General features: G+C 39.3%; 1 protein-coding gene across 5 annotated transcripts in view; it reads right to left on the reverse strand.

Moving 5' to 3' along the window:
- Positions 1-19,135, reverse strand: part of INTS7 (integrator complex subunit 7) — a 94,748-nt gene that overhangs the window by 17,265 nt on the left and 58,348 nt on the right. For all 5 annotated transcript variants that reach the window (XM_074035940.1, XM_005540768.5, XM_065541388.2 and 2 more), the window contains 3 exons: positions 10,655-10,849; positions 10,054-10,157; positions 8,623-8,691 (listed from right to left, as the gene is read on the reverse strand). In XM_074035940.1, the coding sequence (XP_073892041.1) occupies positions 8,623-8,691; positions 10,054-10,157; positions 10,655-10,849 (368 nt within the window). The remainder of the gene's footprint in view (positions 1-8,622; positions 8,692-10,053; positions 10,158-10,654; positions 10,850-19,135) is intronic.

The raw sequence follows: 19,135 nt of genomic DNA on the forward strand, positions 1-19,135 counted from the left end.
ACACTTTATGGCTCTACTGGCTTGTTTTATTTCTTGGTGGCTGCTCTAGAGTTTAAAATATTCACCCTCAGTTTATCAGAAGTTACTATCAAAAGATATACTACTAAATGTAAGATTCTTACTACTATATCCCCCTGTTGTCTTACTTCATATATTTTACTTCTATATGTTATAAACTCCTAAACATCATTTTTGCTATAAATGGTCAATTATCTTTTTAAAAATTGAAAAAAATTTACCATTTGTAATCCTCCTTATTCAGTTTTGTAGGTCTGAGTTTCTATCAGAAATAATTTTCCTTCAGCCTAAAGAACTTCCTTTAACATTTCTTGTAGTACAGACCTGCTGATGGCATTTATCAGATTTTTTTTCTGAAAATGTCTTAATTTAACCTTAATTTATTGAACGGTATTTTTCCTGAATATAGAATTATAGGTTAACATTTTTTTTTCCAGGACTTTAAAGATGTTGCTCCAATTGTCTTTTGGCTTGCAATATTTCTGATGAGAAATCAGTAGACATTCTGATATTTCTTCCCTTCTAAATATTTTCGTCCCTTTTAAATAATACCTTCTCTTTAAAAAAATTTTCCCTTTATCATTGGTTTCCAGCAATTTCACTGTTACGTGTGCCTTGCTCTAATTTTATGTTTTCGCTGCTAGAGGTTCACTAAGCTTCTTGGCTCTGTGGGTTTATATGTTTAATTAAATATAAAAGACTTTTAGTCATTTAAATATTTTTCTGTTCCCCCTTTCCCTCTTTCTAGGATTCCAGTTACATGCATATTAGTCTAAATGACATTACTCCACGGGCCAGCTTTGACTCTTCATTTTTTCAGCCTTTTTTCTTCCTCTGTTCCAATTTGGGTAGAGAAATTTAAACTGCTTTGTTGATTATATTCTCTTTGAGGGAACTGATATTGGAATCTCAGGCCTTACTAGATTGAAATTACAGATAATGTAAATGTAAGAGCTGGGCAAGATGGCGGACTAGACGCAGCCTGGTGGAACAGCTGCCACCAAGGGACCAGGACGACTGGTCCTCTCCTAACAGATATTTAGAGGGAAGAAACTAAGGGTGGACAGAGGAAAGACACAGAAGCTGGGCTGAAGGGGAGGAAGCTGGGAGGGACCCCTGCATGGGGATATCGCACCAGGGGAACAGTGACTTGAACTGGCAAAAAACAACCAGCTACTGCAACGGGCCTCTGGAATCCTGGCAGGAGGAGATTCCTTGACCACTATGGACACTTGAGTTGGCACAGAGGGCTGCTTAGAGAAGTGTTAGGGGCCGTATTCTAGCCAATGCAGAGTCCAGAGTGTTTGGTGTGTGAGCATCTGTAGTGGAATATGGCCAGGGGCACCCATCCCTCTAGGCTTAACTTGCTGATTTGCTTTATAGGAGACTTTATCCCTACTAAGGGAACTGTCAGACCTCAAGTCTACAGGGCAGTCTTGAAGATCAGATGGGGCCAGTCCATCTGGCCTTTCCTGGGGCCCCAACCTGGCTGTGCCTGCTTGCAGTGCAGCCTTGGGTGTCCTGGGGAGCCTGCATCATAGCTCCTGTGCTGGGGGACTGCGCCTAACTGGTAGTGAGTTCCAGCACAGCAGCCCGGCTTGTGGACACGTGCCAGCTCACCTGCTCCCTCCCCATACTGGTAGCTTTCCCTGGGCCCATGGCTACCCCCCAACGCTGCTTTGCCAACGTGTGTGCATAGGCAGATCTTGCCTCCCCAGTCCCACCAGTGCACATTCACCCTGCCCTGCCACTGCTGCTGGTGTGAGTGCATTCTGCCCCCATTACACTTGCATTACTGCTGTTGCATTTGGAGCTCCTGTGCCAACATTGCCCTGGGAGTGAAACTAGGCATGAAAAACAGTGGACCTTCCCCTGCCCTAAGTGGCTACCTCCACCTGCACAGAGGGCACACACAGTTCTGTGTCCACCAGCGCCACGCCCCTATGCTTATACTACCACTAGTGCCATGGCACGCACAGTCACTAACAAGGCTCCCCTGCACCCCACCGGTCAGCCGTGCTGCCTCTGCTGCTGCTGTGAAGGCCCACACAAAGGCTGGCATCCCAGACCTGCTAGCATCCTGCCACAGTGGACAAGTGTGCATCCCGTTATGCTGCTGCTGCTGGCATGTGCAACTGAGGATGGATCCTACTGCCATCATCCTAATGAAACGCTTTGGCTGGCACCACCCATTGGACTGTAGTAACCAGTGGCCCTGCAGTACCTTGGCCCCTACCCAGTGCAATCAATTCCTAGCCTGAAGGAGCCAGAGAAGAAAGTTGAGGCTCATACCAGCCCTCCAGAACAGGCAGTCCCGGAGTTATGAGCTGAGCCTTGGCTCCCCAGAATCTTCCAGAAATGAAGCCAGTTGACTAAATCCACTTTATACCACAACCAAACCCTCAAGGTCATCAAATAGGATTAAAAAAACCATAACAACAACAACAAAAAAACATGCAAAGGACAGCACCTTCAAAGACTGAAGGACCATCAGCCCATAAAGATGAGAAAGAACCAGTGCAAGAACTCTGACAACTCGAAGAGCCAGAGTGCCTTCTTTCTTCTGAATGACTGCACTAACTCTCTAGCAAGGGTTCTGAATTGGGCTGAAACGGCTGGAATTACAGAAACAGAAATCAGAAAATGGATAGGAATGAAGATCATCAAGAAGCAGGAATACATTGAAACCCAATCCAAGGGAGCTAAGAAGCACAATAAAATGACACAGGAGCTGACAGACAAGAATAGCCAGCATAAAAAAGAATGTAACCAACCTGATAGAGTGGAAAAACACACTGCAGTAATTTCATAATGCAATTCTTAAAATTAATTGCAAAGCAGACCAAGCTGTGGAAAGAATCACAGAGCTTGAAGACTGGCTTTCTGAATAAGACAGTAAGACAAGAATAGAGAAAAAAACACTTTGGGAGGCTGAGATGGGTGGATCACTTGAAGTCAGGAGTTTGAGACAAGCCTGGCCACCATGTTGAAATCCCATCTTTACTAAAAATAAAATAAAAACAAATTAGCCAGGTGTGGTGGCGCATGCCTGTAATCCCAGCTACTCGGAAGGCTGAGGCAGGAGAATCACTTGAACCTGGGAGGCAGAGGTGGCAGTGAGCCGAGATCGCGCCACTGCACTCCAGCCTGGGCAACAGTGAGACTCTGTCTCAGAAAAAAGAAAAAAATAATAGAGAAAAAAGAATGAAAAGGAATGAACAAAAACCCTGAGAAATATGGGATTATGTAAATAAATGGAATCTACAACTCACTGATGTCCCTGAAAGATAAGGGGAGAATGGAAGCAACTTGGAAGACATATTTTGGGATATCATCCATGAAAATTTCCCCAACCTAGAAAAAGAGGCCAACATTCAAATTCAGGAACTGCAGAGAACCCCAGTAAGATACTTCACAAGGTCATCCTCGAGACATATAATCATGATTCTCCAAGGTTGAAATGGAAAAAAAAAAAAAAATAAATAAATAAAAAAGGCAGCTAGAAAGGTCAGGCCACCTACAAAGGGAAGTCCATCAGACTTAACAGCAGACCTTTAAGCAGAAATCCTACATGCCAGAAGAGATTGTGGGCCAATATTCAATTTTTTTTTTGAGAGAGTCTTGCTCTGTTGCCCAGGCTGGATTGCAGCAGCACGATCTTGGCTCACTGCAACCTCTGCCTCCCGGGTTCAAGAGATTCTCCTGCCTCAGCCTCCCAAGTAACGGGGATTACAGGCATGTGCCACCACGCCTGGCTAATTTTGTATTTTTAGTAGAGACGGGCTTTTACTATGTTGGCCAGGCTGGTCTCAAACTCTTGACCTCAAGTGATCCTCCTATCTCGGCCTCCCAAAGTGCTAGGATTACAGGTAGGAGCCACCTCGCCTGGCCTCAACATTCTTAAAGAAAAGAAATTCCAACCAAGAAATTCATATCTGGCCAAACTAAGCTTCATAAGTGATGGAAAAATACAATCTTTTTCAGACAAGCAAATGCTGAGGGAATTTGTCATCACCAGACCTGCCTTATAAGAGCTCTTGAAGGAAGCACTAAATATAGAAAGGAAAGACCAGTCACTACAAAAACATACTTAAGTACACAGACCAGTGAGACACTCACTGTAAAGCAACCATACAAACAAGCCTGCATGATAACCAGCTGCTATCATGATCCATACATCAATACTAACCTTTAACGTAAATTGGCTAAATGTCCCAATTACAAGGCACAGATTGGCAAGGCGGATAAAGAACCAAGACTCAATGGTATGCCAAGAGACTCATCTCACATGCAATTACATCCATGGGCTCAAAATAAAGGGATAGAGAAAAATCTACCAAGCAAATGAAAAATAGAAAAAAACAGCAGTTGCAATCCTAAATCAGACAAAACAGACTTTAAACCAACAAAGATTAAAAAAAAAAAAAAAAAAAAAAGACAAGGGTATTACATAATGGTAAAAGGTTCAATTCAACAAGACCTAACTATCCTAAATATATATGTACCCAACACAGGAGCACCCAGATTCATAAAGCAAGTGCTTAGAGACCTTCAAAGAGACTTAGACTCCCACACAATAATGGTGGGAGAATTCAACACTCTATGACAGTATTAGATCATTGAGGCAGAAAATTAACAAAAATACTCAGGACCTAATCTAAGCACTGGATCAAATGGACCTGATAGACATCTACAGAATTCTCTACCCCAAAACAACAGAATATACATTCTTCTCATCACCTCATGGCACATACTCTAAAATCAACCACACAATTAGACACAAAACAATCTTCAGCAAATGCAAAAGAACTAAAATAATAACCACTTTCTTGGACCACAGCACAATAAAATTAGCAATCAATACCAAGAAAATCGCTCAAAGCCATATGATTACACGGAAATTAAATAACCTGCTCCTGAATGACTTTTTGGCAAGTAATGAAATTAAGGCAAAAATCAAGAAGTTCTTTGAAACTAATGAAAACAAAGAAACAACATACCAGAATCTCTGGAACATAGCTAGTATTAAGAGGGAAATTTACAGCACTAAACACCTACATCAAAAAGTTAGAAAGACCTCAATTTACAAAACAACATCACAACTAAAAGAACTGGAGAATGAAGAGCAAGTCAACCCCAAACCAGGAAGACAAGAAATAACCAAAATCAGAGCTGAACTGGAGACTGACACACAAAAAGCCATTCGAAAGATCAACAAATCCAGGAGTTGGTGTTTTGAAAAAAACATTAATATCTATTTGATAGACAGTTAGCAAGACTAATAAAGAAGAGAGAAGATCCAAGTAAACACAATTAGAAAAAACAAAGAAGATATTATCATTGACACCACAGAAATATGAACACCTCTATGGACACAAACTAGAAAATCTGGAAGGAATGGATAAATTCCTGAACATATACGCTCTCCCAAGACTGAACCAGGAAGAAACTGAATCCCCAACGAGATCAAAAATGAGCTCTGAAATTCAATCAGTAATAAATAGCCTACCAACCAAAAAAAAGCCCAGGACAAAATGGATTCACAGCCAAACTCTACCAGGTATACATAGAAGAGTTGGCACCATTCCTACTGAAGCTTTTCCAAAAAAATTAAGGAGGAGGGACTCCTCCCTAACTCATCTACGAGGCCAGCATCACCCTGATACCAAAACCTCGTGGGGATAAAACAACAAAAACCTCAGGCCAATATCCCTGATGAACATTGATGCAAAAATCCTCAAAAAATACTGGCAAACTGAACCCAGCAACAAATCAAAAAGCTTATCCACCACCATCAAATAGGCTTTATTTCTGGGATGCAAGGTTGGTTCAACACATCCAAATCAATAAATGTGATTCATCACATAAATGGAACTAGAGACAAAAACCACATGATCATCTCAATCAATGCAGAAAAAGCTTTTTGATAAAATTCCATATCCCATTATATTAAACTCTGAATAAACTAGGAATTGAAGAAACATACCTCAAAATAATAAAAGCCACCCATGACAAAACCACAGCCAACATCATACCGAATGGGCAAAAGCTGGAAGCATTCCCCCTGAAAACTGGCATAAGACAAGGATGCCCTCTCTCACCACTCCTATTCAACACAGTATTGGAAATCCTGGCCAGAGCAATCAGGCGAGAGAAAGAAATAATGAGCATCCAAATAAGAAGAGAGGAAGTCCAACTATCCCTGTGTGCAGACATTATACTATATATAGGAAAGCCCATAGTCTTGGCCCACAACCTCCTTAAGCTGATAAACAACTTCAGCAAAGATCCAGGATACAAAATCAACATAAAAAGTCACTAGTATACCTATATACCAATAACAGTCGAGCTGAAAGCCAAATCAGGAATGCATTCCCATTCACAACTGTCACAAAAAGAATAAAATACCCAGGAATACAGCTAACTAGGGAGGTGAAAGCAAAACACTGCTCAACAAAATCAGAGACAACACAAACAAATGGAAAAACATTCCATGCTCATGAATAGAAGAAATCAATATTGTTAAAATGGCCATACTGCCCAAAGCAATGTATAGATTCAATGCTATTCCTATCAAACTGCCAATGACATTCTTCACAGAACAAGAAACTATTTTAAAATTCATATGGAACCAAAAAGAGCCCAAACAGCCAAGGCAATCCTAAGCAAAAAGAGCAAAGCTGGAGGCATCAGGCTACCCAACTTCAAACTATACTACAGGGCTACGGTAACCCAAACAGCATGGTACTGGTATACAAACAGACACACAGACCAATGGAATAGAATACAGAGCCCAGAAACAAGGCCACGCAAACCTACAACCATCTTATTTTTGACAAAGCTGACAAAAACAAGCAATAGGGAAACGACTTCCTGTTCAATAAATGGTGCTAGAATAACTGGATGTCATATGCAAAAGATGGAAACTGGACCCCTTCCTTAAACCATAGAAAAAAATCAACTCAAGATGGATTAAAGACTTAAATGTAAAACCTAAAATGATAGAACCCTGGAAGACAACCTTCAGGACTAGGCATGGGTAAAGATTTCAATGCAAAGATGCCAAAAGCAATTACAACAAAAGCAAAAATTGACAAATGGGATCTAATAAAACTAAAGAGCTTCTGCACAACAAAAGAAACTATCCACAGATTAAACAACCTACAGAATGGGTGAAAATTTTTGCTAACTATGCATCTGACAAAGGTCTAATATCAAGCATCTATAAGGAACTTAAATTATTTACAAGAAAAAAACAAGCCCACTAAAAAGTGGGCAAAGGACATGAACACTTTTCAAAAGAAGACATACACATGGCCAACAAGTATAGGAAAAAAACCTCAACATCACTGATCATTAGAGAAATGCAAATCAAAACCACAATGAGATACCATCTCACACCAGTCAGAATGGCTATTATTAAATCATTAAAAAATAACAGATGCTGGTGAGGTTGCAGAGAAAAGGGAATCCTTATACACTGTTGGTGGGAGTGTAAATTAGTTCAACCATTGTGGAAAGCACCATGGTGATTCCTCAAAAAGCTAAAACCAGAACTACCATTCGGCCAAGCAATTCCATACTGTGTACATACCCAAAAGAATAGAAATAATTCTATCATAATGACACATGCATATGTATGTTCACTGCAGCACTATTCACAATAGCAAACACATGGAATTAACCTAAATGCCCATCAATGGCAGACCTGATAAATAAAACATGGTACATACGCATCACTAAATACGATGCAGCCATAAAAAAGAAGACGATCATGTCCTTGGCAGGAAGATAGATGGAGCTGGAAGCTATTATCCTCAGCAAACTAACACAGGAACAGAAAACCAAATACCACACGTTCTCATTTAGAAGTGGGAGATAAATGATGAGAACATATGAAAACATAGAGGGGAACACCACACACTGGGGCCTACGTGAGGGTGGAAGGTGGGAAGAAAAAGAGGACCAGGAAAAATAACTATTGGGTACTAAGCTTAAAATCTGGGCAATGAAATGATTTGTACAACAAACCCTGGTGACACGAGTTTCCCTATATAACAAAGCTGCACATGTAACACTGAACTTAAAAGTTAAAAAAGAAAGAAAATGCATATTCAAAAAGAGAATACTATAATGGGAAGAAAAAGGAATCATTCTTTAATGAAAACAACTATTTTGAATAATTAATTAGTTACTGGGGGAAGGGAAAAATTTAAAAGAGCAAAATCAGGGATATTTTGGTTTAAGAAGCCAAAGGAAAAAAATCTCAAGTTCAAGTTTAATTGTATCATTAACTCAATTTTTCATAGTTTAATTATAATATACGAGAAGAAACTGTTCATATTCAAAGAATTTCTTCCCAGTTATCTTTCCATGTTAACTTATTGAAAACAGGAGGCAGGAGGCAAATAGATAACAGAGTCAGAAAATCTATGTTTTGTCACTAGTTATGTAACTCGGAGAAAATGCTGGAAGAACTCTTCCTCTTTGTTTTTACTTCCATAATACTTGTTCCAAAATACTCTTCTGATGATTCTGATGATTAGGTAAGACAATGTATAGAAAGCGTTCTGTAACTTCAACTATTATTAATATTAGAATTACCTTGCTGATTCTGGATCCAAAATCAGGGCTTCTATTGCATGAGATATCAGTAAACAGCTCTGCTGCTGTCTGGATTGATGTTAAGGTTACATATGAAAATAGAGAAGAAACCCACTATAGGTTTATATTACCTGAATACTAAACGGGTCAAGATTTGATTGCCTAGTGAAAGTAATCATAATGTTATCAACTCGAATGGTCTAGGGCTCTACCTTTTCTTTTTAAGGGATATACATTGTCTATAATAGCGATCCTCAGACTCTGTTCCAAGGGTACTTCGGAGGCTACTACTGTGGGAAGGGGAAATCAAGTGATAGACCCCGTGATTCAATTACAGCAACTCTGTTTTTATCTGTCTTAGATATAGGGGTTTTTCATAAGAGTGTGAGACAAGCAAATGTTTCACTGATACAAGTTAAAAAAATAAAAACAAAAACAACACACAGTAGTCTAAGGAGCCTTTATCCCAGAGGTTCCTAATCTAGGGCTCAAGAGGTCTAGCAACACCCCCCAAACTTATATGCACATTTTGGGTGTCTCTGCATATATGCATTTTGCAGGACAGAGGGCCCACAGCATTCACTGGGTTTCAATCAGTAAACTAAATGCCAAGAACTACTGATTGGTAAGTACTACAACTTAAAAAAAGAATTTCTATTCCTTCCTTTCAAAAGTGAAGTTGCTATTAAGAAAATATGGAGAACTTAGGAAGGGTTTAAAAGTGACGACTAGGCTGGGCACGGTGCCTCACGCCTATAATGCCAGCACTTTTAGGTGGATCACTTGAGCCTAGGAGTTTGAGACGAGCCTGGCCAACATGGTGAAACCCTGTCTCTACTAAAAATAGAAAAATTAGCCAGGTTGTGGTGGCACGTGCCTGTAATCCCAGCTACTTGGGAGGCTGAGGCAGGAGAATCGCTTGAACCCAGGAGGCAGAGGTTGCAGTGAGCCAAGATCATGCCACTGCACTCCAGCCTGGGCAACACAGTGAGACTCCATCTCAAAAAAAACAAAAACAAAAGTGACAACTAATGCTACTGAAAAGATCATTAATAAAGGTGATAAAAACTAGGACTGTTAGCCACAAAGAAAGGTGAGGTGAAACACAAGTTCTTTGGTGGGAAAATGTGTTGTGCTGTCTGTTGTAGCTCAAGTGAGCACAGGTAAGCAACACTGGCTTTGGATGTTGCTTTGGATGCTCTTTCTGGATATAAAAAAAAGACACCTTTGAATCACCACTTTTTGTTAAAATCACCTGGGTAAAGTTAAAAAGTAAGATTATTCTGCTTATATATTTTAAAGGGGAAACTATATAATAAATTTGTAGGGTTATCTAACATGTATTTTGTAGATAAGCATTATCTGAGGTAGTCTATATTGAAAAGAATACTTCCAAAAAGAAGAAGAAATACTAGGGCAAGCTTGGGATACAGTTCAACATTCCTTAAAGTTGCTGAGTCAGCATCAAAAGATGCCTGGTAAAGATCCCCATATCGAGAAGCAAGGCTTCGAAATTCTTCCATGGACTGTTTCATCTATAAAAAAATCAATTATGACAAATAAACATGCTTTCATTATCGTATAAACAACACAAAAATCAAAACATAAAAAAGCATCTTCAAACAATAACTCAAAAAAATACTGCAGTCTTTTCACTGTCATTCCATTCATTTTCAATGAAATTATACATGTTCACAAGATTATTATATATGACATATAGAAACAAAAACATTTGTATTTTAGCTTCTTCAAGTTCCACTAAAATGATTTAGTTATAAACATTCTCAAGTTTTTTTAAAAAAAATCTATGTCCTTTCTCTTTATATAAATATGTAGCACCCATTGAGGTACCATCAATCACTTTATCATTCTAATAACACATCAGCCTATTTTCAGCTAGACAGTTGAGTTAATAAACATTTATGATAATGTCTGAGTCAAACCACTGATTTTAAATTTCACAACTTTTCATCTTATAACTTCAAAAACCTCTAAAGTGTAAATAAAAAATGCACTGAAAGTTAAGACATGCCTGATTGGAGATGCGACCACACCTCTGAAGGTCATTTCCTAAGGTCATGGCAATTGTTGTGGCAATTGCAGGTGGAGGGCTTGTCTTCAGGCTATTACAAGTACAGATAAGTTGAGAGAAGGCTTGTAGAAGGTCAATCCTGAGTTTTACAAATTCACATTGAAAACTTAAAGGATTCAGTGGTGTACTAGCTGCCTGGAAAAAAAAAAAAGATATTTAAGACAAAGTAAACATAACAGTGAGATGGGGGGCAGTACCAAGTATTTATCAGTTTGTAGTCAAGGGCAGTAGTTCTCTAAAAACACTCATGGATAAAGACCTAAATGATAAAAAGAATAATGTAATATTAGAATGAAAAACATTGTTACTAAACACCAGCTCTGAAAAACTGTATGTACAATCACTATTCAAAGGTTCCTTACTGCCTACATTCATGAAGATCCCATAATATGTGGGTTGTCAAGAACATCATCAAGAAGATAATCACGGCTGGGAGCAGTGGCTCACGCCTGTAATCCTAGCACTTCGGGAGGCTGAGGCAGGTGGATCTCGAGGTCAGGAGATCGAGACCATCCTGGCTAACACAGTGAAACCCTGTCTCTACCAAAAATACAAAAAAATTAGCCAGGCATTGTGGCGGGCGCCTGTAGTCCCAGCTACTTGGGAGGCTGAGGCAGGACAATGGCGTGAACCCAGGAGGCGGAGTTGCAGTAAGCTGAGATCGCGCCACTGCATTCCAGCCTGGGCTACAGAGCAAGACTCTGTCGAAAGAAAAGAAAAGAAAAGAAAAGAAAAGAAAAGAAAAGAAAAGAAAAGAAAAGAAAAGAAAAGAAAAGAGAAAAGAAAAGAAAGAAAGAAAAGAAAGAAAGAAAATCACATAAGGGATGCTTCAAGGACAGTACCATCCCCCAAATCCCCTATTACCTTGCTACCTTCCTAATCTGAAATTCCCATCACTGGAACCTTGAAAAGTTGGGGGCAAGAAAGAAAAAGAAAGATAAGGGCAGGAGAAATATGTTTCTAGACAGTCACTGTTTTTAAAAAATGAACATTGCCTCAAAGTTACCTGCTTCCACAGTAGCCCAAATTTTTCTTTTTCTTTATTATTTTTTTATTTTTTATTTATTTATTTTTTTTTTTGAGACGGAGTCTCGCTGTGTCTCCCAGGCTGGAGTGCAGTGGCGTGATCTCGGCTCACTGCAAGCTCCGCCTCCCGGGTTCACGCCATTCTCCCGCCTCAGCCTCCCAAGTAGCTGAGACTACAGGCGCCCGCCACCACGCCCGGCTAGTTTTTTGTATTTTTAGTAGAAACGGGGTTTCACCATGTTAGCCAGGATAGTCTCGATCTCCTGACCTCGTGATCCACCCGCCTCGGCCTCCCAAAGTGCTGGGATTACAGGCTTGCGCCACCGCGCCCGGCCTATTTTTTTATTTTTTGAGACAGGGAATCATTCTATCACCCAGGCTGGAGTGCAGTGGCACAATCATTCTCACTGCAGCCTCAACTTCCTGGGCTCAAATGATCCTCCCACCAGAGTTTCCCGAGTAGCTGGGACTAAGGGTGTGCACCACCATGCCCGGCTAATTTTTTTTTTTTTTTTTTTTTTTGAGTCGGAGTTTCGCTCTTGTTGCCCAAGCTGGAGTGTAATGGCACAATCTCAGCTAACTGCAACCTCCATTTTCCGGGTTCAAGCAATTCTCCTGCCTCAGCCTCCCGAGTAGCTGGGACTACAGGTGCGTGCCACCACGCCCGGCTAATTTTTTGTATTTTTAGTAGAGACAGGGTTTCACCATGTTAGCCAAGATGGTCTTGATCTCCTGACCTCGTGATCTGCTCGCTGCAGCCTACCAAAGTGCTGGTATTACAGGTGAGAGCCACTGCGCCCGGCTGTGCCCAGCTAATTTTTTTTTAGAGATGGGGTCTCACTATGTTGCTCGGGCTGGCCTCAAACTCCTGTAGCCCAGATTAATTTTAAAAATAATTTCTGAGTAGAGACTTCAGAAAGCACAGAGAGGACACCAAGGAAGAAGAGGTAAGCATAAATAAGTTTCAATGAAGATGGACGGGTGTCAGGGGTAAGTCTTGGGTAGCACTAGCTAGGTAGAAAAGGTAAATGGTAAGGCAAGCCAGGGTGGACACAGAACTAAGAAAACCTTTAACTATTTGGCAACTGTCCTAGTGGAGATCCTAGCACTATGTAGTTTTAACAAAAGGCACATATTAAAAATGTGCTAATTTAACAATAAACGGAGGCATAGTGAAAATCTTCCTCTATGACATGACCCACTTAAAACACACTGATGCTGTTTCTTAGATACTATCTCACATTAGTCTTTCAGCAAAAGAGCCAGACATGATTTTGGGGTTCTAGCAGTCAGTTACAACATTATCCAGCCAATTTTATCTCATACTGACCTTAGCATAGCCGTCTCTACTATTAAGTGTCAAATGATCTGTTTTATTATTTGGTAGCATTCAGATTTTACTCTACAAATTAGTAAACCACTCTCCGTATATATTTTTTTAAATTATACTTTAAGTTTTAGGGTACATGTGCACAACGTGCAGGTTTGTTACATATGTATACATGTGCCATGTTGGTGTACTGCACCCATTAACTCGTCATTTACATTAGGTACATCTCCTAATGCTATCCCTCTCCACTCTCCCCACCCCATGACAGGCCCTGGTGTATGATGTTCCCCAACCTGTGTCCAAGTGATCTCATTGTTCAATTCCCCCCTATGAGTGAGAACATGGGGTGTCTGGTTTTCTGTCCTTGTGATAGTTTGCTCAGAATGATGGTTTCCAGCTTCATCCATGTCCCTACAAAGGGCATGAACTCATCCTTTTTTATGGCTTCATAGTATTCCATAGTATATATGTGCCACACTTTCTTAATCCAGTTTAACATTGATGGACATTTGGGTGCATTCCAAGTCTTTGCTATTGTGAAGAGTGCCGCAATAAACATACATGTGCATGTGTCTTTATAGCAGCATGATTTATAATCCTTTGGGTATATACCCAGTAATGGGATGGCTGGGTCAAATGGTATTTCTAGTTCTGGATCCTTGAGGGATCGCCACACTGTCTTCCACAATGGTTGAACTAGTTTACAGTCCCACCAACAGTGTAAAAGCGTATCCTTTTTAAGAATGTATGCTTGCTCTAGTATTCCTCTCAAACTGCAAAGGCCCTTGATGAAACATTTTATATAAGGTAGAAGTAATAACTATACTCAACATATTTAATTCTGTGGTTTTCGACCTTCAGAATTATTTTGTTGTAATCATGAAACAGCACAGATTAGGACATTAAAGAGACTACTTAAATTGTTTTTAATTTCTTAGATGAGATCTGATTTGCTGTTATAGGAAGATAAATCCCCCCACCTCCTCTGCCTCTTACACTGCTACTTGTTATTTTAAATTTATGTTTCTCAGCAACTTTAAAAGGGACAGGGGTACAAGTAAGTGTATGTGATACAGTTATATAAATACTACCAACCATCTTAACTGACAAAAAATACTGGCAATACTGTTCTAACATTATAAAACTGAAAGAGAAGAAAGATGTTGTAGTAAAGGAGATCTGCTGCTACTCTGGATTTATCTCTAACAATAAATATTTGATTGATGATAACCTTGAAGGTGATCGTGCCATCCTAGACCATGTTATACTGAAGGAAAGCAGTGTTACATACAGTACTTGTGTTCAAAAAGAAGAGATGGATTTGTAATAAAAGTCAAAGACTTTTATTTAAAGGGTAATATCATCTAATAACAATAGGAGATGTATAAGAAATAAGATTTGGATTATAGAAGTATGAATAATGCCAATGAGAAATAAAGGGATCTCATTTCCTTTTCTTTCCACTGGGGCTAAAGCTTAAACAGAGGTTGGGTTCTAACATCAGGAGATAAAGCAAACATTGTGTATAATCAAAATTACCCCTGAAAATTCCTCAGAAATGAGTTATTTCCAGTTATTTCAACATAGCCAGATGAAGGAACAACAAACTCGGAATTGTTTTCTAATGCTCATTCTGGGGTATAAGCTAATTGAGAAGAATGGCTGGCAGAATTGTCTCCACTATCCAAATAGTCTTTTTTTTTTTTTTTTTTGTGAAACATATAGAGTTAAATGTGTGTTAAACAGGCATATAATTAATACTATTTCACTGAATTTCTGATTTGTATTACATATACTGTTTTCTAAACAGAGCTAGCTAAAGAAACCAATATAGCTGGAAAAAAGCTACCTGATAAGCTCATATTATTGTGAAAGAGGTCTCCAGAACTTTTTTCATCTAGTAGAACTGAAACTTTATACTCATTAAACAACAAACTCCCCCTTTTCCCTTGCCTCAAGCCCCTGGCAACCACTATTCTACTCTCTGTTTCTAAGAATTTGACCACTTTAGATATCATATAAGTGGAACCATACAGTATATGTCTTCTGTGACTGGCTTATTTTACTTAGCATAAGGTCAGTTTTTAAAAGAATAAGCCAAGCCTAAAGCTAGGAGAAACTAGATTAAACCAGCCCTCCTACTAAGACCAACTGGGAAAATAGAACAAAATATTTAAAGTATCTATGTGAAAGCACTGAAGAACTACTAAGGTTATAAGGACCTGTGGAACCAAAATCATGAAGAGAAGGAAAACCCAAAAAGGTAGCCCTGAATACGCTAATTTGAAAACTGCTACTGAAAAGCTGAGCAGAGCTTTCAGAGGTCTCATAAAACTAGAAAGGACTGTGGAAAATACTTCATTCAGGCTTTCTGCTGTAACCTCAAAGAACTATACCCTAGGAATCAGGAGAACCCAAAAATATGCTGACCCTCACAAGGACTGAAGCCTAGCTTTGAATCAGTTCAATCTTTGGCTGAATTAAGGTGATCTACCCTTACCCTAAGCGCCTGTCAAAAGAAAGGAAAAATAATTTAAGGCTCTTATAATGTAATACCTATCATTTTTCAAATACACTGTCCAAAATTCTATAAAAAATAACCAAGTGGCTGGGAGCGGTGGCTCACACCTGTAATCCCAGCATTTTGGGAGGCTGAGGCGGGCAGATTACGAGATCAAGAGTTCGAAACCAGCCTGGCCAACATGGTGAAACCCCGTCTACCAAAAATACAAAAAAATTAGCTGGGCGTGGTGGCATACACCTGTAATCCCAGCTACTCAGGAGGCTGAGGCAGGAGAATTGCTTGAACCCGGGAGGCGGGGGTTGCAGTGAGCCGAGATTGCACCACTGCACTCCAGCCTGGGCGACAGAGCTGGAAAGACAGTGCTGGCATGTAGGGAAAAAATATAATAACCAAGCATACAAAAATGACAAAACTCCCCAAACCAAGAGGGGAAAAAAAGTAAAAAACACAAACAACAATAGATCTAGATAGCAGAGATATCAGATATGAACTTTAAAATAACTATGATTAATATGTTAAAAAATTAAATGACAAGATGGAGAAGCCTAGTTGAAAAGTGGAAAATATAAAATAACCAATGTTTAATTAATGGGTTTAACAGCAGATTAAACAGTGAAAATATTAATGAACTAGAACATAGGACAGGAGAAAACATGTTTTAATTTTATTTTTGGTAGAGATGGGGGTCTCGCTTTGTTGCCCAGGCTGGTCTTAAACTCCTGGCCTCAAGCCAGCCTCCCAAAGTGCTGGGATTTACAGGCATGAACCACTGTACCTGACCGTTACTTCTTTAGATATTGCTTCTGTCCCTTTTTCTTTCATTTAGGGCTTCAGTTGCACAAGCATGTTGAAATTATAAAGAAAGGGCTGGGCATTGGGCTCACGCCTGTAATGCCAGCACTTTGGGAGGCCAAGGTGGGTGGATCACCTTAGGTCAGGAGTTCGAGACCAGTCTGGCAAATATGGTGAAACCCTGTCTCTACTAAAAATACAAAAATTAGCCAGGGATGGAGAGTGCCTGTAATCCCAGCTACTTGGGAGGGTGAGGCAGGAGAATCACTTGAACCTGGGAGGTGGAGGTTGCAGTGAGCTGAGATCATGCCACTGCACTCCAGCCTGGTGACAAGAGTGAAACTCAGTCTCAAAAAAAAAAAAAAAAAGAAAGAAAAGAAAAAGAAAAAATTATAAAGAAAGGCAATGGAACAGTAAACACAAGATTCAAAGTACTGTTACCTTTGTGGGAAGGAAACAGTGTACAAATGTGGAGGCACACATAAGAATTTTACTTTTTTTTTTTTTGGAAAGAGCATCTTGCTATGTTATCCAGGGTGATATTCACAAGCATATAATAATTTTAAAGGCAATGGTAATGTTCTATTTTCTAACTGGATGTTTGGATATTTGTTGTGTTTTTTTATGCCCTACATAATACATATGTAGATATTATGCCTATTCAATATTTAATAACAAAAATTAAATGATTAAAAAAAAAAACTATTATAGGTAGAATGCTAAGCTGGTTCCTCTGATTCAAGTTCCCTGGTATCCACACCTTGGGCAGGCTGAATATCACTAGTTTAAAAACCTAAAATCTGAAATGATCCAAATTCTGAAATGCTCCAGAATCTGAAATTGACACAATGTTCAAAGGAAATGTTCATCGGAGCATTTCAAATTTTGAATTAGGGAGGCTCAACTGGCATAATGAAAATATTCCAAAATCCAAAGAAACCTCAAAATATAAAACACTCCTGGTTCCAAGCATTTTACATTAAGGAATACTAAACCTACAACATCTTCTTTTGAAGGTAGATAGCACCCAAAACTTGCTTCTAACTAATGGAATATGGCAAAAGTGATGAGATTTTGAGGATATAGTTTAGGTCCCTAACGAACTGACTTTAGATTAGTAGAAAGGGAGATCATTCGGAGTGAATCGGATCTAATCAGTTGAGGCCATTAAAAGAGGGTGAGAGATTCTCTTGCTGGTTTGGAAGAACCAGGTTCCACAAGTTCTTCAGGTGCAAGGAAATAAATTCTGCAACAAATTCATGATCTTAGAACAGGACCCTGAGCCTCCTTGAGCCTCAGATATCTGAGACTGGCCCTCACAGACACCTTGATTGCAGTTTTGTGATACCATGAGCAGAGGACCCAGCTAAGCCATGCCTGGACTACTACTACTGCTACTACTACTACTACTTTTTTTTTTCTTTTTGAGACAAGAGTCTCAGGCTGGAATGCAATGACACAATCTCAGCTCACTGTAACCTCCTCCTCCCAGGCTCAGGTGATTCTCCCACCTCAGCCTCCTGAGTAGCTGGGACCACAGGCACATGCCACCACACCCGACTAAATTTTAAATTTTTTTGTAGAGATGGGGTTTTCCAACATTGCCCAGGCTGGTCTCAAACTCCTGGGCTCAAAATACTGGGATTACAGGCATAAGCCCCCACGCCTGGCCTATGCCTGGACTTCTGACCCACAGAAACTGTGAAATAATAAATAGGTATTGTTTTAAGCCACTAACCTTGTAGTAATTCGTTACACAGCACAGAAAGCTAATATAAACACTTTTTAGAATTTTTATTCCTAAGAAAAAAGACAACTCTATCATTAATCATTGTATTGAGAAATTAAACACCTAACTTTGCTATTGGGTCTCCATAAACAAAGAATTTTGAACTTCTCCTGTTTAGTGTGGCTGAAGCAGATAAAAAGCATGATTCTCAAAGCTGTACGATCTCAGGTATGGATCATTCACATCAGTAAGTTAAAAGGGGCAGTACATGCTCATATTTACTCAGTTAAAAAGACAGAAAGCAACTGTCAAATCCACACTTACCAAATGAACAGGTTAAAAATATAAACATAAAAAAAGTCCTCAAAAAATCCCTGAGAGTATATAATACAATCAGAGTTGTGGGAAGTTTCCAACAACTCTGAGGATCATACTGCCTTCCCCTATAGTCTACACTCAAGTGAAGAATTATTTCCTGTTTTTCTTAATCCTAAAAGCACAGTGTTTGACACATAGCAAGTGTTTATGATCTGTTGAATAAAATAACTCCATTTCAAAAGGAGAGTATCTGAGGCCCAATGACCTACCCAAAGTCACACTGTGTTAATGGCAGAACCAAGACTAAGATAAGGTCTCCTCTCTGTGAGTCAAGTGCTTTCTTCCTGTGTCAGAATTCAATACTTAATTATTGTCAACCCTCGTTAAATACAACACATACCATAAAAATCATTAACCGAGTATTAAATATTCAAAATATATTCAAAATAATTTTTCATAAAATTAATTCCATCTGCCTCACTGTTTTGTGAGCCTGTCTGTCCAAAGTTCTTACCACTTATGGTACTAAATAATTAACAATTTTCTGCTCCACATAAACTAGAAAATGAAATCGTTCTATTGATCTGAATCAATAATTATACTTTTAATTTTCTGAGGCATTCATTAGCCTAATATAGGAAACAACAATCTCTTCCCAGAATAATCAAAGAACCAAAGTAGTTAATGCTACCCTTTAAACGG

The sequence above is a fragment of the Macaca fascicularis genome, chromosome 1, assembly GCF_037993035.2.
Source record: "Macaca fascicularis isolate 582-1 chromosome 1, T2T-MFA8v1.1".
Lineage (NCBI taxonomy): Eukaryota > Metazoa > Chordata > Mammalia > Primates > Cercopithecidae > Macaca > Macaca fascicularis.